This window comes from Echeneis naucrates, chromosome 21, assembly GCF_900963305.1.
Source record: "Echeneis naucrates chromosome 21, fEcheNa1.1, whole genome shotgun sequence".
Taxonomy (NCBI): domain Eukaryota; kingdom Metazoa; phylum Chordata; class Actinopteri; order Carangiformes; family Echeneidae; genus Echeneis; species Echeneis naucrates.
The window spans coordinates 15,774,078-15,801,584 of NC_042531.1; the positions used below are offsets into that span (position 1 = coordinate 15,774,078).

Sequence of the window (27,507 nt, forward strand, 5' to 3'; positions counted from 1 at the left end):
TTTCACTAAATTCAACTTCATCCCAATGATTAACAGATTACACAGAAATTCACGTTTGCAGTCTTTTTGTCAACAACAAATTGATAAACCACTCTTTACATGTAATGCTTATATTGATTTCGCACAACCTTTGTGAATATAGACATAGAACTCAAGTCTTTCAAATGAAGGTACAAATGAGGGGGATCTGAAATACTGCAGAATATAGCTGCAGCCATATAGCCATATAGAATATAGCCATGAAAATCATGACCAATTCCTGACCAAGACATATTGTGTTTAAACCTGAGCAAATTTTAACACACAACGTTTTTTTAAAATTATTATTATCATTTATTTTGATGGGACAGTTTTTCTCAACATTATGTAAGGAACTATAGGTGAAAGGACACTCTTTTGAAGTGCATGTATTACCTCTGTGGGCGAATAAACAACAAATTCGAACTATAAAAACTCAAATGTAAACAAAAGATAACCTACAAAAATTAACTGACACAGATGAGGGCTGTATCATGGCACATAGATTTAAACAACATGTTTTTAAATCACCCAATGGTAAAGACAGTAGTAGTAAAAGCAATAAATACTGCATTTTCCATTTCCTTTTTGGTACTGTAATTTTGGAGATACTTAGAGGCATAAGAGAAAGCATCAAGAGGTCTTGTGAAGCAGCTCAAAGACATAGGAAAGCAGTGTAGTACAAACAAAACAGGTGTTATATAAATTTGTTTTTGAAAAATATCACAATAGAGGTATTATTTAATTCATAAAAAAAAAACAAACTCAGGAACTGTCACTTTAAGTTCTTGAAATTGCAAGGCCTGCACATACAATAATTAACATGGAGAGCTTGTCATTCTGTCTTACTGTGGCACAGCAAGAACAGAGCTCCAACAGCTTCCAATGATAACGAGCTCTAGCCAGAGAGCAGTGGGAAGCCAACTTAATCTGCACAAGTCAAGTCAGGAGAGAGATGGGCTGGCCTTTGAACCCTAGATCAGGCGGAGCTGAAAAACTGTCAGCGTCAGCAAGGAACCCTGCTCCCCAAACAGGTGCACCTCCATGTGGCATACAAATGATAGCTTTCTGGGATCAGGACAGTGGTAATGCTGTACATTAAATCTGCAGCTGCAATGAGACCCATGTTGAATAGTAGAACTGAGCATCCCTTATTAAAAAAAAAAAAAATGCACAATGCAACAATCTCAGTGATACAGAAAACTATGTAGACACTGTTCCACTGAGTAACTATGCACTATACGTCATATGTAAGCTGTTTCTCTTCCAAGTCCTGCCTTTCTGTCAATTTACAACGTTCAACATGGAATGATGTTTGTTGCAGAAAATTAAAGCATTGCCTTTAAAATTATGAGCATCTTTGCATTAGTGTTTTCTTTCAGCAAATACTATCAACCTTTGACAGTGTTTCAGCAGCAGTTAGTTTTATTCTATTGTAATTTACAATGGATAAGTTAGGAGTCAAAAGCTATTTAGAAATGAAAAAGTTGGAGCTCCTAAAGTGTCTCCCTGCAAATTCGTCATTTCGAGAGAAACGCAACTCTGCCTAAATTGTGTAACTGTGCTAAGTGACAGTATTACTTTGGGAATGAAAATGTGTGTTCGTCAAAATGGTTGTCAACAAATGACAAAAATGAAACGGGAATTAATGAAATGAAGTGATGGTGACTAACACTAAATAAAATGTGGTTTCATCAACATACTACTAAAACTAGACAATTCAGAAATAAAGCCGATTACGGAATTTTTTCCCCCATTTTTGTAAACCAATTAGAGAGAATCATTTTGAGGAGTGGGGGAGTGGCTTCAGGCATTTTGTAAACAGTTACTATTCTTTGCAAAAATATTTTTGCTGCCAATGACAGGAAACTTGGTTAATATGTTTGATTTTCTGTACTTTTTTTCTTTTTGAGTCATAACACACTGGTGACGCTGGTAACACCATGTCATTCCCCACTCCTAAAGCAACCCCAGATTTTATCAAAACTACAATCATTCTGGTATTTCGTTCATTAAAATTATCCTAAGATTAATGCATTTCAGATGACTACATCTGATTGGCATTTTCATCAAAGGATTAAAATAAAAATAAATGAAAATTGTCAGATAAAACCATTAGCAGATTTATATTCCTGCAGGTAATGGGCCTTCTACAAGAACCACTCATCCGAAATAGGTTAGCTGTTAAGTAGTGCATACAAGCAGTTTGGAAGAACGGCATTCACCACTTTTCTCATATTTAAATCTTTTCTACTGGGTACAAACGAAGCATGCAGGTGGTCTAGAACTGTTTTACAATGTCACAAACAAACAAGGCTGCCTGTCTTCACGTGAGGCAAGTTCTAATTGTTTCAATTATAATATCTTTAATACAATAATTTACTGGATGAAAATAAATGTTGAGATCTATGCAAACTTAATGAGAAGAATGCCCTGCCCAACATATCACTGTTGAAGCCCGGCAATGTACTGGGATTTTTTATTTTTTTTCCACCGCAATTTAATAATTCATACTGGCATATTTCATCACAGCAGCCCATAAATTTTAGTAGCTATTAGGAAACTTCTATCACTGGCAGGTCTTTATACAAACTGCTGTTCAGCATGGTCCTCTGTTATAAGACCTGACATACAGCATCTACTGTACGCTACAATACTTTCTACTTCAATGAGTCAGTGACTGCTTTGCTCTTGATCGGCTCCTATATCAGCCACACACCACTTTGCTTTGGAGAGATTTCCTCATTCCCCGTTTGTTTCTGTCACAATGCAGAACAGCTCTGATGGCATCAGTGACAGATGACTACTGACTTTGTTCAATTAGCTCTTTCAGGACTTCTTCTAATTAGCTCTACAGGATTTTTTTCCCCCTGGCATTATCTCACACACTTCCACAACTTAGTGTTACTTATCAATCTTCAACAGGTTAGTGCAGTTGAGATATTTTAGTGACTGGGACTTGGGGGGAAAAAAAAAAAAAACACACACACATTGAGAAACATTGACGTGAGGAGACGAAAAAAATTTGAATTATGTTTCTCATGAGTGAACTGCATTAAAGCAATTGGAAAACAAAAACTACAAGACAAGGGTTGAACGTAATTCTTGCACAAAGCCCAATGACTCAGGGCACCGTTTGTGATCCCCTGACTCTTTCTATTGCACCACTCTAGAGGTGCAAAGGAAAAGAGGTGACTTTTAGTAAACAATCTCAACAACTAAGAGATGGCTTTACATGAAAACTGATACAGATGTTTATGGCTCCCATAAGACTTCATTTAGTTGAGACATTCATGTAATACCATAGGCAAACTGTCAGTGGCAGAAAAAAATGTAAGCATGTAATCCAGGTAGCAATTACATCTTCCTAAAAAGGTCTTTGGTAAGACAATTACTCGTACATGAAAAACAATTTTCCAGGGACACAGGGCTGACTCAGTGGCGTAACACTAATATGCAATCTTGATTCTTGCACTGATCAACACACACTAGTGAATATTCTACACTATATTACCCAGGCTTGACTAATCTTCCCAAACATTATTATATTGAGTTTTCGAAAACAGACTACATCCTTTCCTGTCATAGGCATGAATTAAAATGAGACTCCCAGTAAACTTGGGTTTTGTACTGCTTCTAAAAAAGAAGAAGAAAGGGCTGTCCATTCAAAGGACTTCTTTTAGCAAAGGTGAAATGTCTTTACTTAATCATGAGAGAAGCATGAAACCAAATAATAAAAGCACAGTTCCAAACCAGAACATATTCTATAAACACTGCTCCTCATGCTGTGCTCCTATATCACCTCTTTGATTTCTTTTGTTTTCACTTCATTGCTCCAGGCTGACAGACCTCTCTCGGGCTCACTTTTTCAGAAACGGAAACCAGAAACAGAAACAACCATGTCTCTCCAATTAGAGTCATGGAGAAGCCTTGGAAAACGTCTTATACAGTCAATCTAACCAGCAGCCTGCGTGTCCATCTCCCTTGTGGGCCATCACATCTCTATACAAAGAAAGCCAGTGGGATGTGTGTGTGCCTGTGTGTTTATCAGTCATCTGTGGTGAAAAAAAGACTTAACTAAGGCGATTCACATGAAGTCATCAGAAACTTGAAAATGAACTATATTTACCATCAGCCATATTGCTTTCCAGTGATGACCACCATTTGATGAGAACACAGACACGGCCAACCAAATCCAAACTATTCAAGTGAATAACAACCCAGCAACAAATGTATTTAATTAACCCAGCTGTTTACACAAGCTCTCGATAAAGAATGAGCTCTAAACTCAAAATGCAGTGTGTGGTTCAGCTTCATTCATAAAAAAAAAAAAAACAAAAAAACAAAACATCATATCATATTGGTTTTATATAAACTGTTGGACACTAGTGGTATACAGTGAGATATCCTTTCATTGCTGCTAATGTTTCAAGGTCATTGTACAGTAACTGTATAACAGAAAAAAATTTATACTTTTTTGGGTGAATGTTATGATGACACTTTTCAATATCTGAGAAAAGATGAATTATTTAAAAGTTGCTTTGACACTGAACTCCCTGTCCTTCTGTCCTCATAATTTAATTGCTTTGCTCTTCTTTTTCTCACAAAATATATTAGTCCCCCCTAAAAAAAAAAAATGAGGTGCTGATAAATGGTTCACATTGTGGTACAGCTGGTGCATTCAATTTATTTAAATCATTTGGCAGTTTTGTGCTTACGTCCAATGACACAGTAAACTGATAAGAAACAATAGTTCTGCAGCATTACGAGCCATGTGACTGTAAATCACATGCAGTGATTGTTTCAGTTCTCACTGAGAGTCGCGTGGTTATAGTTTTTAAATTCTCAGTTATTTCATTATTTTTTGATCTCTACAGAGACAAAAATCCTATAATGAAAAGTCCTGCTGGGGCATTTTCTATTGAGGGACGTGGGGTGAAATCAGTGAATACAAATGAATGTCTAGAAAGTAGAAGCTGCCTGAAGAATCAACAGCTATCCGCAAAATTACTCAGCTCAAAGAGAAAAGGGCAGAGATGAAGGAAAATGAATCATTTAAAACCCTTAATTGTAATTCTGTAGCATTCATCTAGACAGATCAATTGTTATGCACAGCAATTCTTTTGTAACTCCTTTTTTCCTCTTTTGTGATTCCATGAAAAGATGAATGAGGATAAATGAGCCTTACGGGGCTTTCAGAAATGCGGAATACTCACCCCATGAGAGGATCCAGAGCTATGCCTTTAGGATTCCGTAGATCTAGCTGTAGGATGGTCACACATGTGTCCCCACCACGTTCACAGACAAATATCTTGTCACCGACCCGATCAACAAAATAGAAATTTCCAGTCAGCCAATCAATGGCCATCTGCTCGACATCTGCAATGAGAAAAATCACACTTAGATTCTTGTAAATAACTAGAGAAATAGCTACAATTAAAAACATATTCAGTATTTAAGTAAAACATTGTCAAGCTTTGGTGTTGGCCAGAGATAACGTATAATAGATTTTAAAGGATAAATGGTACTCACAGTAAACTAAACTTGTAAAATTGGTGGTTTTATGGATGTTGGGTTCAAGTGTAATGTCAGCAGATTAGGCTTTGATTCAAATAAACATGACCAGCAAATTAGCAAAACCAATGCGCGATTATTGTCAAACGTGTCTGATATTTGGGAAAACTCTGGACTAGATTGACTACTAACTAATTTTGTCAGGCAGAAGGGCACCGTAGAACAGCTGGTGTAGCATGTATGAGAGTTTTGTGAGCAGACATATGGCCCACATAACCAAGTTTAAACCTCCATCAGCAGCACAAATAACGACAAGAGACTGCAGGTGTGAATTGAGAGAGAACGAGGGAGAGGCATCAGGTATAAGTTACCATCATGTCTACCTTTTATTTTGAGGTGAAAGTTTAGTAATCCTTCAACTATCAAATAAGGAAACAAAAAATGATATTCCAACTGAAAACGTACGTTGCAAACTTTGTTGTGTTCTTATTTCCTGTTCCCGTGTGAATCCACGAAGATTCCTCGTTTCAGCACAGCGGAGCTGCCCAGAGGACTCTGTAGACAGGACCCAGCACACACTTTCCTGCTTGTGCTGAAAATCCAACGCCAGTGTTGCATTTAAACCCAAAGACCTCAGGGGCTTGAGGCCTGTTCCGTTTAGATGGGTGATGACAATACGATCTGAACCACCGATGAGAAGCACTGGACGACTGTCACCAGGTTCTGGAATGAAAGGGAAAACAGGGATTTTCTATTTTATTTTATTTTTATTTTTTTCACTTTTTATTATTTACTGATGAAACGTCAAGAGGCCAAAGCGTTAAGGAAAAACAAGATTACATTAAACAAAGGGATAGAAGGAAATTGTTTCAAAATATGGGTTTAAATAACAGCAAAAAGGAACACACAAAACTAAAGGCAAGAAAATACACACACGAAATGAAGTTTCATTTACAGAAGTAATTGAGGAAGACTAAAATTTACTTCAGTCAAGGAAAATCAACTGGAGTTGACTTCTCCTGAGCCAGTTTCACCTGCTTGACTTCTTGGTAGCTGGACTATATCCATGGTGGTATCCATGTAAATTCTCTCATATCTGGTTCAACCCTTTAAAAATGATCCTTCCCTGATATTTGCTCCAAGTTAAAGTCAAGCGAAGTCAAATTGAAGTTTTGCTCCCATGCTGAGGGTTGGCTAGAGCACTGACCGGACTTTTTTATAGCAGGTTGTCGATAAAGGAATGGGCTGATTTTGCAAGCTAATGTTGCACCGACAGCGAACCCTTTCCTTAAGAGTCTACTACTCAGAAAATTCAGAATGCCAACATTTGACATTTCCTATCTATTGTTAATAATTGATCCTCATCCTGACTTGTCAAAAGCACAGTGCCATAGATCTCCACTGCTGACCAAAAATTATTGAAACACAAACACACAGCTGATCTACTGACTTTCTTTTAACGGGAAATAAATGCACAATTTACTGTTTACAGTTGCATTTATAACAAAAAAGAGTATACACCATATAATATGATCCACTTTAGTTTGAGCCAAATGACAAAAGATTAAATCAAGATTCCTCCACACAAATAAAAATGAAAATAAAGCACTATGCTGCTGAGTTTTAACTTTGGTCTCTATAATAAACATGTTAATGTTTTTCATACCCTGCTGCTCCTCATCCTCTGGCCTTATAGGGCTCTATCTGAGCTAAAATTTGTATTCATAAGCTTTTACAACTAATGGTAACCCAATAGTTATTCCTGCACCACTATCGTTCTCTGCTAAATTAATATTAATGCATGTGAGCATTGGGTTCAGTTAAGTTTATAGGTAATCATATTCAGTTTATTCCTGGTAGGACAGCAGTCACATTGATTAAAAGCTGCAACAGTGGTGTTCTCCCCAGCTAGGTATTTTGGGCCTCTGGCTAACTTCAACCCATATATGCCACTTTGATAACAACCTAAAAAATCTGTTTCATTTTAAGGTTGAATGCATGACACAAATATATATTGCACAAGGTTAAGCTTGCACTCATGCAGACCACCAAAACACAGCACCTCTTTTGGTTGTTTTATTTCTAAGTGGGCTGTTTTACTCACTGGGACAGATTTGTTACCAGTATCAGGCATCAACATAAATCAGGGTGACGCTGGGCATTGTCACTGCACAAAATACTGCACACTGCTCCCACTTAAAGTCTCATGCTCATTAATTTTATCATTATCCTGGCCTGACCATGTCTACCTATTCCCACATGGGAGATAGATGTGGTCATTCTTAAAACCCATTAATCTTACCCTTCTAACACTGGTGATGATAAGCTAGAATTCTACTATGGCTGAAAAAAATGGTTCCCTGTTTATTATTAGAAATGAAACATACACGCTATGTAGATTATGTTGTTACCTGATGCAAGTGTGCCGCTCACCTTGTTTGGCTTTGCAGGATATTCTGTCAGGCTGCAGGATGTATCCCTGTGTGCAGCTGCATCTGTATGACCCGTAGGTGTTCGTACAGGTTTGGCTGCATGCGCCATACATGGCGCATTCATCGTGATCTTATGGAAAAAGGACGAGAGTCATTTGTAACAAATTAGGAGTGGTCAAACATGACCAAATACATAGAGCTTACTTCATGTGGCTTCACTCTGGCACATCACGCATTATTAGTTTTATCCTCAATGAGCTTTTTTTGGAGCCGCAATACCCACTAAATGTCTCTCTCGTATTTTCCACAAACATGATCAAATTCAGGAAGCACTGCTACTGTGTTAAACCTCTTCCTCCAGAGCCATTATGAAATTTTATGCCATGTCGTTGGCATAAGTTATGTACAAGAGTCGAAGTAAGACTGTAGACTGAAGTCTGGAGGCACATTTGACAGCAAAATCCTGTCTTCCTCAGTGGCTGTCAGAAACGAGGTGCATACGGAGAGCATAAAGAAGAAGGAGAGAGACAGAAAGTGTACTCTCTGTACAATATGCCAACGTATGCCTGTGTGTTGGGAGTGTAATGCACTGTACATGAGGCCTCGCATGCAGACAGATGGTTCTCATATACCCAGCACCTCGTGCTTATTCAACTGAAGGAAGTCTGGCCGAGGGCAAGAGGATAGATTGGTGTGAGGAAGCAGGAGAAAAAGCAGTGAGGGCTCCAACTCAGGAGGCCCCCACCAGCCCTGCAGAATCCTACCTCTACAGCTTGTTCCGTCCTCACCGACCTCAAAGCCGTCAGCGCAGAAACAGAAGGTGCCGTTTCTTGTCATGACACAGCCATAGCGGCACCGGAGCTCATGGCAGGCTGACAGGAGCTCTGCAGGGGGAACAAGGGAAAGAGACGATTGGTAGAAAAGGGAATCAAAGAGTAGGTGGAATGGGAAATTACTTCATGATTTGGGAAATTACTTTTTGATTTTCTCTGTTGTTTTAATTGCAACTGCTCTCTTGTTATTCAGCAAATATATTCCAGCTGACACAGCGTGGGAAATTGTTCTTTTGTTGTTTGTATGATTTTTTTTTAATGGAATAATATGATTTTGTAAAAAGCTGTAAAAAAAAAAAAAAGAAAGAAAAAAAAAAAGAATGAAATGTCTCACTCCATATTCAATCAGTCATGGTATAAACATGTGAGCCATGCATACTTGTTTGTTACAGAGAAACCAAGTTAAGCAATGACATATCAAAGAGGCAAAAACAGCCTTTTTTTTATATAAATCAAGACCACACAAAAGATGTCTTCTGATAATAAGTCTTAAACTTACTTAAAACTTAAAACTAGCCTTGACTTGTATAGTCACCATTTGACAAGTTGAATGGAAGCAGCCATCAGGGAGGGCCACACTGTCATTTCTCATCTATTTTCTGAATGTTGTGTTTGGTGACGACACTCTACAGCACTAATCTTTAAAGCAGGAACAAAGGGCAGCTAATTGTGGCATGATGAATGTTCAGCAGGATAAATGGCAGCTGAGTGCTATGTAGGCCTCAAAACAAATCTTTAATTGCATAAAGATTGATATACTACTGCTGAACATAAATGAATGTTCAACTTACTGCTCAAAAGATAATGGGTTGATCATCCTTGGTTTGTCCTATGCTCACCATTTCAAGACATTATGAAATACTGCAGCAGCAGACAACATCTTTTTTTGACAGGTCTATTTAATTCAACAGAATAGTGCAAAGTGAATGGCAGTCAAGGCTTCTGTTATCCTTTCCGTCTGAACGAAAACACAACGTTAGCTTCTGATTTGAAGAGGTCAAATTTTGTGATATCGTGGATTAGTCATTTTAAAATCCTGAGTTATCAGGGGTCTGGTTTTCATTACAGTATCTAAACTTACTGGCTCACACATTATGATGGATGGTGCAGTTTGGATTGTTTCAAATCAAATCAAATTTACTGATATAGTGCCGAATTACAACGTTACATCAAGGCACTTTACACATAGAGCAGGTGTAGATCAAACTCTTCATGGAGTTGTTCAAGAGACCAACATATCCTTCCAAGAGCAAGCACTTGACGACAGTGGCAAGGAAAAACTTCCTTGAAGAGGCAGAAATCTAAGGCAGAACAGGGCTCAGAGAGGGCAGCCATCTGTATTGAATAGGTGGGTTGAGAGAGGGAGAGAGAGTGAGCAATTGTGAAGGAGAGGAGGGAGACTCGTTAGGGGGATGGAGAAAGAACTAGAGAGGGAGGAGAGAAAATGCCATGGAAAATACAAATAAAACATTGTGAAAACAGTGATTGCAACCTGGTAGCACTAAATGTGAAGTAGTAATTATTAGCAGTGGGGGAGAAGAAGAAGAGTTTACAATGGGAAGTGAGTATTAGTGTGCAACGATAACTGAAGGTAACTCTTGCAGCAGCAGGTAATGAGCGGGAACATGAAGCAGAGATGATTCAGCAGCTGTAGCACGGGGACAGGAAGAGAGAGGACAGGAGGGACAAAACAAAGGTGAGGGGAAGAAAATTAAAAGCACACAGTGATGTAATGTACATGAATGGGGGAGAGAGAAGGAGAGATAGAGGCGGGCTGAGGTGTTCGGTGCAACCCCCAGCAGTCCAGGCCCATAGCAGCATAATTAAAGAAAAAGACTAATGAAACCTTTCTTAGCTGCAGGCCTTCTCATCCAGGAAGGTTTTAAGACAATATTGGAAGCTGCCACAGAGTCCGCCCCCCGGACTGATACGAGGAGTTGCTTCCATAGAAGAGGAGCCTGATAGCTGAAACATCTGCCTCCAGATTTACTCTGGGGACTCCAGGAACCACAAGTACTGTAAACTGTCCAGAGAGTGAAGTGACCTCCTGGGACAACGAGGAGCTCTGAGCTCTCTGAGATATGATGGAGCTTGGTCTTTAAGAGGTTTGTACGTTCAGAGAAGGGTTTTAAATACTATTCTGTATTTTACTGGGAGCCAATGAAGAGAAGGTGGCACAGGAGGAGAAATGTGATCTCTGTTTCTACTTCCTGTTAATATTCATGCAGCAGTGTCCTCAGCGTCATCAGCTGAAGGCTTTTCAGAGAATCGTTGGGACATCCTGATAATGAATTACAGCAGACTAATCTAAAGGTGACAAATGTATGGAATAGTTTTTTTGAGTCATCATTAGAAAGGACATTTCTGATCTTTGAATCTTTACTCTCTAAATATTGCGTAGGTGAAAGAAGAGACTTGCTTTGTATGACGGACTGTTGGGATATCTGATTTTATCTTTCTTACACACACCTTTGCACTTTGATGATTATACTGTTTAAACTTAGTGAAACGCTCATTTGAATATCTGATTTTATACTTCTCACATGCCTTAATCTCTTTGATGATTATATTGTTGAATTTAACGAACTGCTTGTGATAAAGTAGAGAGTGACACTCAAATGAATAAAGAAAGTAACAACTATGCAATGTAACGAGGATAGAATGTACAGACATGAATGAAAAACATCTTGTATAAAATATCCATATAAAGTATATAGAGCAACTATGACCTTCTACTAATTGCTGACTGAATGCAGAAGATACACTGGGATTGCGGGGGTTGTAGTTTGTGTCTGTTCTTCCTTTCTTCACACAAAAACAGGGACTATCAACGGCCGCCAGGAGCTGATCGCGAGAGCGGAGCCAGATATCATGAGGAGGAAGTGTGCACTCCAATGAGGACTACACCCACATACCTCATTTCCTGTAACCACAACATAAGCTGGACCAGGGAAACATAGAGCATCAGACTTGAATTGAAGCTGGAGTTGTATGCTGGTCAAGGAGACATAGTCTGGTCCAGAGCTCTGTCTATAGTCTATTTTGCTGTTAGATGAATAATAAAACACGTGAGACTGATTTGGACGTCTCCTGCATCCTTCAAACGAATGCACGAGTTCACTTTGGGAACTCAACAGGACAAAGGACATGTCTTTATCAAAAATGACTGAAGATTCCCATATAAATCTCAGTCAATTCTGGTTGGTGAGCAATATGTCAACTAAAAATCATTGAAACGATTTAATTAACAAAAATGTAGAAAAGATATATACCGCTTATAGACCGCTTACTAACAGGCCAGACCAGCAACTACACAAGAAACACTGACACACATGAATAAACAAACAACTGCACTTCTTAACTGTTGGCAATCTGAAGTAAAGTCATTTATTTCCTTTATCTTCAACCGCTTATTCATTTCCAGGTCACAGTGGGTGCTGGAGTCAATCCCAGCTCACACTGGGTGAGGGCGGGGTCACCCTGGACAGCTCACCAGTCCATCACAGGGCCAACACACAGACACACACAGAGACCAACAACCACTCACATTCACACTCAGACCTACAGACACTTTAGAGCAGCGGTCCCCAACCAGGCCACACAGAAAGAATAAATAACTTACATTATTTATTATCTGAATCTGAACTATGTTTTATTTTGAAAAATGACCAGTTTCTCTCTGTTACATCCGTCTATGACTCACTCTTGACGCATGTCAAGACGTTTCAGTCACGTGATACATTACAGCAAAATTGAACCCACAAGATAGCGAAATGATTAAAAAAGGACAGTTTCTTTGTGAAGGGGAAAAGGCCCAGTGAGGAGACAATAGAAGAGCCTGCAACTTCCATGAAAAAAGCTGCATTTAGGTTTGGGGTCAGGGGGCAGAGAGGATGTTACTCATGTTATGTTGGCGCAATGTTACGACGACGCTGCTAATAAAGTTCCATACGAGTGCACAGTGGATTCACGTTTATTATGAAATTTAGAAAATAGCACAGTTTTTATGCCGATCGTATCATTTTATTTTGTTGCATTTATCTGCCATACCTTAAAGGACGGTCCGTGGAAATATTGTCTGACATTAAACCACAAAAGGTTGGGGACCACTGATTTAGAGTCACCAGCTAACCCAAGCATGTCATCGGAGACATGGGAGGAAACCCACGCAGACACAGGGAGAACATGCAAACCTGCACAGAAAGACCAAAGGCTGGGAACCGAACCCACGCCCTTCTTATTGTAAGCACAAAGCCACCATGCTGCCCTGTCCGTTCTTTAATTTAACAATAAAAAGAAATGTCTTTCAACTACCCACAACAAGACAAGTCTGGGCACAAACACTAGCCCTGTTACCCTGAGTAGCTTCAGAAAGGTTTGAGATGGACCCAGGTGGTGAACGTTTGCTTTCATATAGCCCACAGAGGAGTTTTGATTGACAGAGGGTTGAATGGAAAATGGCAGAATTCATTTTGGGGCAAAGAGTTTCTGAGCTGATAGAGAGAGCGAGCAAACGTAGAGGTATTAAAATAGTAAAAGCCTGGTCACCTTTAGTCCTTGTTGACCAGAGAGAGCCTGGCTGGATCTTTATTAATATTTTTCACTGGCTTTTAGATGTCAAACAATACTGGGGTAGCATTCTGTGCTTCTGTGTTAGTATTCTGTGCAAAACTTTTTGAATGAGGATGTATTTATATTTATTTACAAGAACTCTTGAGGTTTTCCACTTAAATTTGACAGTTTTTCCGCTGCAATCAAGATGGTAATTCAAATTGTTTTGTGGAAATAAATGAAATCGTGTCATGTGGCTGTATTTATCAAAGGAGATCAAATTTCTGAGAGCATGCCGCTCATGCTTAGAGAAATACCACATTTCTTTGGAACCACATTAGAAGAGCTTAGTGGCGTAAACTACTTCAGAATTAAAGTGAGAAAAAAATGAAAGTTTTAACAAAGCAGCTAGGAGATATTTTCAAAAACAAATTCAATTTCAACTAGACGTAGGTACCCCTTGAAAACAAGCAATTTGTGAGAAGAGGAAATGGAAGCTTTTTGAATCGCCAGCCAAATTAAAAAAGGAGATAAAAATTCTAAAATATTGCTGTTAAAGCCTGCACAAAGCTGTCCTTGCATGTTCTGGTTCCTGGGGCAGATCTTCCTTCATTAATATAACCGCTGGTAATAAACCAATGTTTCTTCAACTTTATGTTTTTCCAATTTGCATCCGTTCATATGCTTTAGCTGAAAATTTAATGCTGCCAGATAAAGTTTAAGGTCATGCTAATGCTGATGTGAGGCGCTCAGAATGCAAAGTTTCTCAGACTCAACTTCCTAAATCTGAGACAGTGTTAGAGGGGCATGATGTTAAAAGTAAGCGCTGACATCTACAGCTGTCATACTGATTGTCTACTTCTGTGGGAACCTGGTAAACTCACTATGCATCAGGAGCTCATTCCATTACTCTGTACCTTATTTAAGGAGAGCGCTTACTTTAAAACATTAAAATATTGTTGTAATACATACAAAAAAATACACACTATTGTCACTCAATTCAATTTTAAAATGCATTTTCAGCTCAATTTAACATGACGCCATTTAAGTTTTACCCTCTAGGAATAAATTTAACAGTCTATTGGTTCACTTTTGAAACATTTTCAATGTAGTAATAATGTGGCAATATTTATGGTATAACATAATACAACTGCTATCTCTTATTTTATCGCATACTGTTCAGTTACTCATGTTCTACAATTAAGCACCTTACAGGGGTGAACTAAACTAAACTAAAGTAAATTTAAATGTTTCATTTCACATAAAGACCCATAAAGACAGGCCATGGATTAACAGCAAGGCTCTGGAATAGTGACATAACTTTGGTAATTTGACATCTATTTGTTCCAATGCCAATCCAAATCATGTATTATTTAAATGTATATTTAATTCTATGAAACACAAACATCTGCTAACCTTTTAGCATATCTACATGAACAAAAACATCACAAATTATTAATCTTATTGACATATATGCATTTCATTCAAGCCAACTAGAATGTTGTGTTTGGGTAGTAATTTAATTTTTTTAATTACTACCCAATAATACCCAATTTAATTTGAGCAGGTCAAAAAGCAATGAGATGCAACCACTTCTGTTTACTCCTTAAACTTGTGTAAAGACCTCATGTGATCTATGCATTATTATTCATCACATGGCAACAGTAACTAGCACGCTTCCCTGTTGTGAAGCAGTATGCAAAATGACTACTTGCCAGGCTGAGGATAACAAAACTAATCCTTATATCAGTTTAAAGACACCAAATGATCAGCATTCCCTCCTGGCTAACACACAGTGCTGTAGGGATTGCATGTCTGTCAGTGAGCCTGTTTGTTGCTTTTCACATATCTGTGAGGTGTGACCTCTAAGACAATGAAACAATAAGAGAGTACTGATACTATGGTCTGCATGTATGCTACATCCTGGAGGATATGCCCCACGTGTGCCACATCTTTTTCATTTTCTTACTTTATATTATTAATTAATAGCACTAATGGAACAAAACACTATGATACTTATCCCTGACAGATGATTTTTATGTTTTGTCCAAAAACAGTCTCCTGCAAATGTTAAGGAAAAGTTCCAAAGCCTATGGAAGTGCCATGAATTACCAACTGTTGAGTTGAGAAACAGGGCATTTGTTGTAGCATAGTCAAACTACACTAAAAATAACGAGGCTAGATCTTAAACCTAGTCTCTTTGGTATTAAAAAAAAAAAAAAAGGGGGCGGGGGGTGCACCCATGTAAACACTGGCTATGTTTTCTTCTCTGCGAACAGGAACAGCTCACTTCCAATTCCAGACAACACCTGCTGTTTTCTCTTTGCTGCCCGAGGCCATATGAGTAATCAGGTCCTTTTAGCAGACGGACATTCACCTTCTAAACCATCTTCTGTACTTCAGAAATATAATATCAAATAAAATGCACACCTCTATCATTATATCAGCATTTCACAAAGCTCACAACTACCCATTAAAAATATATGTTTAAATGAAATAAAAATACATTACATTCTAAAAGCATAATGACTGCACCTTCAAAGTAATAATAACTGAAGTGACGAAAGCATGCATACATGAGTTATTCTTGAGTTGTTGAACAAAGATATATAAACCAATAAACAACTGTGTAATCATCCAATATACTTTCACATTTTCCTAAACTGGGATTTGTAAAATGTTTGAATTATTGAAATATGCAGTCAAAGGTTAGTCAACATGAAGGACGGCTTTACATGCATTTTAAAAACAGCAAGCCCAGTGTTTTCTACCATGGTGTAATTTGTTATTACTGCATGTATCAACAAAATGGTTTGAGCTATTGTGCTTTTTTTTTTTAAGGTTCTGTTGCATTTGGTAGATTTGTGCTGTGATATGACAAATCAGCAGTGCATAAAACCATTGCAATAAATTTGAATATTAATCAGTATTTGTTTTGTTGTTTGTAATTTTCAGGTAATAACTTTAATTGGCAAAAAGTTACAGTTTCCATCGTCATAGTTTCCAGCTATGACGTTTGAGTTGTGCTTTTGGCTGCCTACGATATCAAAAGTAGGCAAATTTGAGCAATAACTCCTCCCACAGACATCAGCCATGTCACTGTGGTTGCATAGTTCTTCAGGACGCCACACACTAATATGTACTTCACAGCATTGCGCCATGAAAAGCAATGCTCACAACATTGGTTTTCAGTTATTAGTCAGCATCTGCATGGGGAAGAGGGTTTTGCAGATAGATGATGATCTCAGTAATAAGCAATAAGGGCAATTGCCGATAGCTTATCCCTTTGCCAAAGTAAAGTACACATATAGTCAATGCTTGCAATAGTGATGCGTTTGTATGCACCTCCATCTGCAAAGTGGGGTTTTGCTGCGAATGCTAGGATTATTGAACATGATTGTTTTGTTTCTGGTGACACTTTTGATCTGACATAACCACACAATAGAATTGTCATCTTACTGCCATCAATCAGGTTATCCAAGAAAGAACAGAGAGAGACAGCCAAACAGAACTCAATCCCACCAACAATGCCATTGAGTAATTAGTCTCAGAGGGTGACAACAGGATTACAAAACTACACAACCCTAACAGTGAATGCCAACATCTCAATTCTAGAGCATCTGGTGCAGATATAGACCATTAGCTGATGTTGTGTTGTGATGAAGCAAGTGTTAATTGTTAAAGTCAGTCTGAAAACCCTTCAATTAGCTAACTGAAGACTGAGGCAGTTCTGTGAAGTAAACCAAGTGCTTGCTTCCCATGACAATCAACACGGCAGAGTCTGCTAATTGCTCCTCCAATCTGTGTGCGTAATTCCAAGGATCAGAACAGAACTTATTGAAATTAAAAATGAAGTGGAAGGACAAGCACCTCTTCCCATGAGAAAAACTAAAAAGATTGACTTAACAAATCATTGGGATTTAAATGACAGGGGGGGGAAAAAAAAAAAAAAAAACAGCGGAAAATTCTCTAAAACTGAGGATAATTGTGGTTATAATTCTGGCAGGTTAGAGATGGAAATGTATCCAAATACAGTACTCTCAAAATATCCAGATCCATTTCCACATTTTTATGTTGCAGCCTTATGAAATCAAAAATATTGTTTTCTCCCGCTACATCTCAACTGGAGTCTACCCGGGGCAAATTTGACTGATTGGGCATGATTTGGAAGCTCATGTACCTTTCTATATAAAGGTCTCAGCTGACAGCAAACATCAGAGCAAAACCCAAGCAATGTGAGTCTGTCTTCAGTTAAAGTCACATAAAACACCAGACTGTTTGGCCCCTTGTCTGGTTACCTTCAGACATAACACTGTTTTAAATTGGTTTAATTGGTTGGTTAGAATTTAACTTTGGACAAGATTAAAATGATGGGACAGTGCAGTTCAGTTAGAATCAATCCAACGCACCAGAAAAACAATGCAATTTAGATGGTATATTTTTCTAATGAACATTAGAAAAAGCTTTATCAGAGTGTATATTATTTTAGACAAAGAAAAAATGACCAGTACAATTGTCAGTTTAACTTTTAAAACTTTTATTGTTTAAAGTTTAACAGATTTTTCTGCCCATTTGGGATATAAATTTCCCTCTGCAGCATCAGTCTAACAAAATGTCACATTCTGGCTGACAACTTGCACAAAAGTTTCTCAAACTGTTCACATTCAGCCACACAGATGGCAGAGAATGATTGGTAAGAGCAGCCGTGTCTCTTTGCCAATACAAACAAGAAGCCACACCATGGGCAATGAAAGACTAACTCAAGGCTAACAGTCAGATTGCCCCATCTGGCCTAATTATGGCTTCCCTTCAGAGATGGCTATGGCCTTTCTCTGTGAATAGCCAGCTTTTCCCCAAAAGTGTATTTGTAGTCAAGGCCCATATTAAGTGTGTGGCCAACCAAGATAAACACCCAACACAGAAGGTGCATCTATGGCTGACACAAGGTCCTTAAATGAATGGAATTTCCCACTCCATGAATGAGACAGTGAACATCCTCCAGGTCTGTAGCTCTGATTGGTATTCTCTGGGTGGCAAAATAAATAAAAAAGAAAAGATTGACTCCACTACGATGAAATTGGGGCATGTATTCTACAGAGTTCAAACATTCAAATGTTGTGTGCAGGGAAATATTATTTTGATAAGATGTCCTATGATTTCACTGCCACAATTTATTGATGGGCCTTTTGACAGTTATCTGAAAGGCTTAAGTATGTCAGCTTTGATGTGACATAGAGTTGTCCGGGTGGTCTTGAAGGTATAATTTTCCCTAGAAATTGAGAGCTCCATGCACATGGACGTTTCATAAAAATGTAATCCTGTAGCTCAAACTAGGACTCAAATGTGACAGTAAATGTTGTTAATCCCTCAAAGCACAATTTGCTGAGGGATTTGAGAACTGGTGCACTGCCAGGTTTCTGACATGCCCTTAAATATTGGAAAAAAACATTATGTGTGGGTGGAAAAATCTTCCTGCAAACAATGAAATTTTAATTCTAACCACTCCTGAGGAAGAAAATCTGCTGTAATAGGATTTGATGACACCAGATTGTTTCCTCATATTAGGAAAAGTAATTATATGAGTGACAATATCTTTCCAGACTGTGGAACAACAAAGCAAGATGCATGAAATATTGATTGCCAGTGTCTGCCGTTTGTGTTTCTGTTTGTGTGTGCAGTGGCATTCAATCATAACCAGTGTTACTAGGAAAACAAGACTTGAAACTTCAGCTTCTCAAAAAGCAACATAAAATCAGACAGAATTTAAAATTAGATGAGCTTGATAGAATTCTAAGAGAAATGCCTTGGAAATGACCTTGAAATCGTCACATGCATCCGTATCAAAAGCTGAAATAAGAAATTAAACACCATTGATGATTCCACCCTCATCTTCTCTTGTAGAGTGTCTGAAGTGAGGTAGAATAACAGAGTAAAAGCACCGAACATTGCAGTGCAGCACCAGAGAGAGGAAAGCGATCACTTTCGACTACTTACTGCAAATGTTCCATCCATTAGAGGGGCAAAAATTTAATAAATATGGTAATATGTTAAAGTCTACAAGGCCACTTGGCAGCATATTTTCAGCCTACTGAGAAAAACTCAGAAAAACATTGTGAGCTGTATTAATGGCTACTTGTTTTGGAAAAAGAACATCACTCATCACAGACTCCTTCACCCTGTGTTTGTTGTTGAGATGTCATCATGAAAAGTTAATCAAGTGAGAGAACTGAATGTTGTTCACAAACAGATTTATGGGAGGGTAGCTGCATGTTTGACATTTCTCTCAGAGGCTTCATCGTATGAAAATAAAGGGTAAACTATTGTTTTTCGACAATACTTTTTAGAGTAGTCATTCTTACAATTATGGTTTGTGTTTGCCGAAGAAGATAAACCAGGAGACAATTCTTTCCATCTCAGTAAGCTTGCAGCCACTGTACTCAGAGGACAACAACAATTCAGATTCTGCAATAGCTAAAATCAGCGCGTTCATCACAGAGGGCAAACATGTAGAAACCGAAAGAATTACTGAACTAAGTTTGGGAAAGCCTTTATATAGCGGGGACTGATCTGTGTATTTGGGACCAAATATATTAGAGAGCTTGGAAACAGCGTGCTAGCAAAGGCTGCCACACCTTATCCCAGTAACATTCAACAAAAAGTTGAAAATTCTTCTTCTTATCGGTTTGCTGTTAAAATGATTTGAGTCCAACCCAATATGTAGTAGGGGTTGCATGACTTCTGATGACGTCGTTCATATTTTTCCGTCATTAAAAAAAACTCACGGGAGGAGGAGGGAATGCTTTGCATTGCAACAATGTTTATTCACTGACAACAGACAGCTTATTATACACAGAACAGCACTTATAAAACAACAAGCTGTAAATCAGCTGTTGCATCTTTGGCTACATCTCCCATATAAGTGCAAAAGAAAAGTGAAATGTCAGTTAAACAATTAGGGAGGAAACGAACACACAGCCTGTAAGCCTACTCATCATCACAGTCCTGCTGAGTCACAGTTTTTGTTTTTTTAGTTGTAGTTTGCATGTAAAAACAAAAGGGCATCGACGTGGGCTGGATGAAGACTCGCCTGCTTTAGCCTTCACCACATCAGGTAAGACTAAAGCAGACTTTATTGCTGGCTGCAGCGTGTGACCGGTGTATCCCAGATCTTTAGGGAACTTTTAAAAAGCTCCATGGCCAAGTTCATGTTACTGGCATTACCGTGGACTGTGCAAAACACCGTGATGTTCCATTCCTTGATTATCTGAGAAAGACGGTCGGTAATATTGGCAGCTGTGTGCCTCTCTGACATCATAGATGTGCACAGCACTCGGGCTGGAAGCTTCCATGCATCAGTGATATAGTGTGCAGTTAGTGATGTATGGGTCCATGGTGGAGGATGTCCACAGATCAGTTGTTAGCGACACACTCTGGCCTTTCCTTTCCCTCATGATATTGTCACGCAGGCTGTCGTACTGATGTTTAATGGTGCTCCACAACGTGCTGTAAGATGAGACTTCGCAGCCAGGCTCAAAAAACTTTTGCATTTCTCTGAAGCTAAAGGTCGAATATCTTTGACGATGAAATTCACCAGCAAATTGGGGATTTGCTGCCGTCTTTTCTCAGTTACAGCAGTCACTAATTGACTGTTGCTGCTGCGATGATTTAGGCCGTTCCTCAGCTACTGTTAGCGGGTGCCTTTTCAAATGGGTGTGCATAGCACTTGTACTTTTGTTGTACTTGAGGACAGATTTGCATATTTTACAAGCGACTGTACTAGTGGTCTCATCTTTGCTGAAATATTTCCACACACCTGATTGTTTGCCACTGCCAGTACCAACCTCCTCACCTGCTGCTCTCTCTGAGGCATCCATGTTGTGTACTACCAAAATCATGCGATCAGCGACAGTTGACGTCAAGCTCAAGACGTCATTGTGGAGCAGTAAAGTCGACTAGTCTGTGCACCCCCTAATATGTAGCCACAAACCTCTATACAAAAATCTATTTGGTACATCAAAGAAACTGAAGAATGTGCGTTGAATAAAGTCCAAGTTACAACTGATTTTCATTTCAACATCTGCCTTCCAGATATGTTCAAATGCACACATTATGTCAGGACAACCAAGGCAATCGTGTTAAAAGTTACAGTCGAGATGGATTCTTAATTATAAGGACTAAACTATTGCAGTTCAGGTGTTAGACAGTCCTTTACAAAATGCAAATCTAGCTTTAAAAAGGGAATTTTTGAGAAATTTGCAGTAAATAAAAGCTTGACAGTTTGAACTATTTTAAGAAAATATTTCCCTGCTTTTTTTCCTGACTAATATTGCAAATGTTCTAAAAAGTTTAGAACAAAATTAATAATCGACTTATTGTATGCTTTCCTGTCTTCCATGAAAAAAATACATGGTGTAATACTGACACATATTACATAATGTTATTATGAAACGGTATTGAGGGACTTGAGAGATTTTGAATTATATTAGCTACTTGCTACCTACCCGCATCTCTCATGAGGCATATTAATTATGTTAAGAGAACTGATTGCTTGTTTTGGAATGACCCACATACGTATACAGAGTGGTCCTTACAGCAACAGGTCTGTAATTCGAAGTGTGATTAGAAAGTTTTATTGCCTTTGTATTGAATATAATGAGATTACAAGTGCCCTTCAAATCGATGCTTTAGAATATATATAAGAAAGCACAACAATGTTGAAAATTTCTTTTGTTTTGTTTTTTTTTTTTTATGGGGGGGGGGGTTAAACTTATATAATCATAGGAAGTGATGGCCCTTTGGCCAATTGTGCAACTGAGTGCACCTGCTCAGTCTATCTAGAAGGCACTTAAGATCACCGCAGCCATCTTTCCCACTGCATTGGATTTCTCCTCACCACTCTTCCCTATTACTGACGTGCTGCCTGCCATGGTGATATTTTGTATGGTTTTTCATGTTAATTTTATATTTCCCCATGACTTCACAAAAGGCTGAAAAACTATTCTCTGACGTTAATAGACCAATCTTAAACATCTACGCCGGGCACTGCTCTGTTTTCAGCAATCACCTTTGAAAGGGGGAAATAAGAAAATAATGGCATGCTTCAAGCTGGAGGAAATGTTGAAATATCACAATTAACGTAAAAACTATCCTGCCAATAAATCAAACAAAGCATGTCAACCAAAAGCAGCAACTTAAAAAGCCACATTTTCCATTTTAACAATTTGAACATACCACCTGCTAAGATATAAGTGGAAGGCAAATCCTCACATGAGCGAGTGTCTAAAATGATGGAAAGATACGTTTGAATTGAACTGAAGCGAACATCTAAAAAAAGGCAAGGACTTTCAATTTAATGCAGTTGAGAAGAAATCAAATGAAATTACTAATGGTGGAATATGATAATGAGGAGATTATATAATAGATATTTAAGACCTTTGAAAAAGGTTTGGCTAATGAACTGATTCCCAGGTAAAACAGAAATTGGCCAGACACAGTGGTACACTGTAAAGATGAAAGGCTCACTGTCTTATGAATATTTTGACGAATATTTTAAGTATTTCATGCCACCTATTGCTTGGGAATATATACAACATTTTAATGTAGAGAAGAGAAATACTCTAACTCAACCAAGAGCTTGGAGTAGCCTGACCACTGTATTCACCTTATTTTTCACAGAAGCACAGAAGCAATACAGAACGCAGCCAGCTTCCGGTTTTTTGGGGCTATAATAATAACTGGTATAAACTCAAAGTTTACCTAGAGGGGGAGTGTTTTAACATTGGCCGAATACGAGAGCTGAATGTGGATGTAAGGCGCGATATGATCTGCACCCTCTGCTGAAAGACGATAAATCTCTTTGCCTGTGGTTCATCCATGAGGATGCTGAGTAAAAATGGTAATCTACATTTAGACAAAAACGTCATGTGCATTTGTTTTTGTTTTGTTTTTTTCAATCTAGTTACAGACCATTGTGCCTTGATTGTACATATATAATGCGTATGTTTACATTAACTAAACAATTACAATTTATGAGAAACTGGGTGTTTCTTGAATGAGCTCACTTTTTCTGATTAGTTCGTGTTTGTCACCTCTATTTTTCTGTAATTCTTCTATTTTTGTGATTATATTTCAAGAAGTGAATGGTACCAAAAGATTTTCAGACTATATAATTACACATAACTTGATGTTAAATAAAATGTCTTCCCATTTTCAAGTGTCAATTGAATTTTTATTTCATGGGTGACCACAGGAAAACTTTCGATCGTGCTAGCCGATGTAGTAAGGACCCAGGCAGAGTGGAGGGCAGCTTTGCTTTGACTGGGCAGGACATCAGCTTTGTACTGGATGTCTGAGGATGTGGTACCAGCCTCCCATCTTGTTTCTTTATAGTTTACCCATGACACCGGCACTGTTAGCTCTGGTAAGGGAAAGTGGCTGACCGGAAGTTTGTCACTATTTACTTCCATGTTTGAAAAGAAGGTGGATAAGCAGTACCACCAGCACAAAGCATTTGCCACTCCAACAGGTCAACAGTTACACAGTACAGTTACAACAGGGCAGAACTATTTATGTCGACACTGTGACAAGGACAAGGCCAGCTCACATCGTAAAGAGTTTAATGGAAGGTTACATTCTTAAAAGGCTGTTTGCATTGAGCGAAAAGAAAAAAAAAAAAAAATGTTGCACTGACAAGAACTAGAAGTGGCATACCTCCAACTTTAGGTGTGAATCAAATTAAATCAATTTTATTTAAATAGCTCTAAATCATTACAGTTACAAAGGCACTTGACATATAGAGCAGCTCTCGGTCAAATTCTTTGTACAGTTGTTAGAAAGACCCAATATTATCCTTCCAAGAGCAAGCACTTTGCAGCAGCCGTAAAGAAAAACTTCCTTTAAGTGTTCGAAGCCTGGTACCACCCAACGTCCATGTGTAAATATTAGCAGTAGGTAAAAAGAGAGTTGCTAGCAGAAGAAATGAGCAGTAGTCTTGATTCATGAGTCATGATTACTAATTGGTAACTTTCGCAGCAGCAGAGACTGAGCAGTAACACGGACCAGGGAGAGAGGGGACAGGAGGGACAAGCAGACAGGTAGAAACAAACTCATACCAACAAATGGGGTATGTAAATGGGGTATGAGAGGTAATTAACAGCAGAGATAATGGACCATACTGTAGCTGTTCAAACATGGCCTGGATAGGTAGTTCATGAAATTCAAATTTCACTGACGCACAGGCATGAATGAAGAACAGTAAATAACAACCAAGAGAAATTTTAAACAGCTATGGAAAACCAGCAGTCTGTACACATGATATCCCTAACAGTCTCAATAGTTACAATCATCTCAAACTCCCCTTTGGTAAGGAAAACATTTCTATAGCGGCTGCATAACAAAATTTCATTTCGATTAAAAGAGATTATTCTTACTAGGTAGCTCATAGGTTATTCAGATTGAGATACTACAAGTACTGGAGTGTACCTGCATCATGTCCACATACAAGTTACACTGCAGTTAAGAAACATTCACAAAAGTCACACAGAGTGATAATCAAATCATTAAGTTTAAACATTTATATAAAGTGCAAACAACAGCGATCTTATTGAGGTTCTTCTTCCCCTTCAGGTTTTAAAATCCAAATGTGCACAAATGCTTCACCTAAGGGAGCGCAAATTCAATAAATTATTCCTCAGCAGTTTTTTTTTGTTTGTTTTTTTTTTCCCCCCACACTCATGCTCAGTGGATATTGTTCTTGCTCAAACAAAGTTGGAGTTTGTGAGCAGAAATTAACAAAATGCCATTTACAGAAATATTAGGGCTTAAATATATGAGAGGTAAAGAAGGATTCAATTAAAAAAAAAAAAAAATCATATCTGGGGAAATAGCTGTGATTCGATTTTTTATTTTATTTTTTGCTACATCTATAATTAATATGACAAATAATCACCCAACAGCAGATCAGGAAGGTCACAAACTACAACAGAAGTTTCAGAAAAGATGTCTACAGAAATTCAATGATTTCAATGCAATTTCAAAAAAAAATTAAAAGCCCAAGATTCTTGTTGTGTTGGACTGTTCTGAGCTTCCGTGAACTAGACGCTGCTAACATAACTGGGAGAGCGGGTGAATTTCTGATAGGAGCTGAGTGCAGTCATGGCAGAAATGAAAAGGACCATCAAATTATGGCGGCAAAATTTTCTTTGATTATTGTGGTGACATTTAAAAGAGCCAAAAGCAGATTGATTCAGCATCATACCAACTCTGCACCAATGCTTCAACAAGGAACATCTTCCAGAAGTCTGGAAGATAAACATTTTTTTTTTCCTGTGAAGGTTTGAGAACAAAAGAATCAGTTAGCAGGGCTGTTCCTAAATTACCACCTTTTAATCCAAGATTCAATGGACCACTTCAGCACAATCAATATAAGACAAGGAAGAAGTATTCTAAAAAAAAAAACTGTGGTGTTATGTTTATGCTGCCGCAACTGTTTATCTGGAAATAGCCTGTTCCCTCAACACAGATTCCTGCATCAATACACTCAGATGTCCCATCTGCAAGAAAGTGCAAATCAGTAAATTAACATTTGCAATGTTACTGAACAGCGCCATCAGAGGATTAAAGGAATTCACTGAGAGATGGAATCTAAAAAAGACTGAAAAGGTTCTGTTGCAAAAGAACAAGTGGATGTATAAGCTTCGTTATACTGCGCATCATAGAGGAGCATGGGAGGATTTCATTCCAATGAGATTTGGGATAAAACAACAAGCACTGAAGAACAAAAGCATACTACCTTGCAAGCAGAAGTAATCCTTGATAACTACTATTAGTTGACTGGCAGCATGATAACCGTTCCAACCGTTTGGTCAAGATGGGTGAGAGAATATCCTCAATTTATAAAAGAACAACATAAGTATGAGAAACTGTTTTGAGGTTATATTTTGCTACTGGCAGATGCCAAAGCCAAAGGTTTACTGATACCAGCAGTGGCGAAGCCAGAAAGGTTTCAGTGGGGTGGCCAGGATGGAGCCTGAAATAATTTGTGGGCAGCATAGAAATCACTACTGCACGAACATAAAAAAAGTTGAAAATACAGCGCTATATGCTTACACTATACAAATTTACAAATGCACTGCAATATAGACTCTTTTAATTAACAGATTGTTTATTATTCTATTTTTACATTCATACTTGTTTTTAAACTCTGTAGAGTTGAGTTGATTGATTGTTGCTGACTGCGACTGGGAAGTGACACAGACTTTCAGCTGTGATAAGACATTCAGTTCCATTCTATAACACATATAATACATATAATAAACCGCCTGCTAAGGTTATGAAGCACTGACACTGACCCTAATATCAAATGAGGGTCAGTGTCACGTGAGTAAGTGTTTTACTTCATACTAGAAGCAACAACATTGACTGACAAGCCAATAAGCTTTGTATGCTGGTTTTGACTTTGTTTCATATTTTCTTGGTACCCTGAAGGGGAAAAAAAGGCAACATGGAAATGCTGCAAAGCTTCGTGAGGCTTACTCCAATTTTGACCTAAATTGATAGAATTGCATTTTAAATGTCTACAAACTATACAGAAAAAACACAGGCTTTGGTCCCTTTAGTTTATTACCCCGTTCCAAACAACAGTATAAGAATGCATATTCCCATCTGTTTTAATTTCAGGTGGTTTTGAGTGACAGGTGGGTGAGCACACGCTTGCCACAATCAAATAGTTACCAGTTTTTGGACTAGCTAGGGATTGGCCGAGTCAGGTAAGAAAACAATGATACTCATGGAGCGGCCCACTTTGAGCTTCAAACCACTCTTTGGAAACCTATTCAGATGCCATGGAGGCTAAATTCATTTTTAATTCAGATTTATTTTATGTCCAACCCCAAATCATGACACATTACAGTGCACATTTTTCATCTAGTACTGCATCTACATGGACAGTTTAATTTGTTGTGCTTAGCTGCTGTCACTAGTCACTCTGTCACAGAGATAAATTTTAGTCCGCAAATTACTTCTGACAAACCTCTGACATTATGGGCACAACAGGTCATTTTGATGCTCAATACATGGCATCACCTACGATAATGCAGGGACACAGTGAAAGCTCCATCAAGTAGGATAACTCAATAGCTGAATGGATAGAGCACTTGCTG

General features: G+C 38.2%; 1 protein-coding gene across 1 annotated transcript in view; it reads right to left on the reverse strand.

Annotated features, from left to right (window-relative positions):
* lrp1bb (low density lipoprotein receptor-related protein 1Bb) overlaps positions 1–27,507 on the reverse strand; it is a 168,402-nt gene that overhangs the window by 119,603 nt on the left and 21,292 nt on the right. The window contains exons 4-7 of the mRNA XM_029530846.1: positions 8,729–8,848; positions 7,966–8,094; positions 5,998–6,255; positions 5,235–5,397 (exon numbers count right to left, since the gene is read on the reverse strand). Coding sequence (XP_029386706.1) covers positions 5,235–5,397; positions 5,998–6,255; positions 7,966–8,094; positions 8,729–8,848 — 670 coding nt within the window. The remainder of the gene's footprint in view (positions 1–5,234; positions 5,398–5,997; positions 6,256–7,965; positions 8,095–8,728; positions 8,849–27,507) is intronic.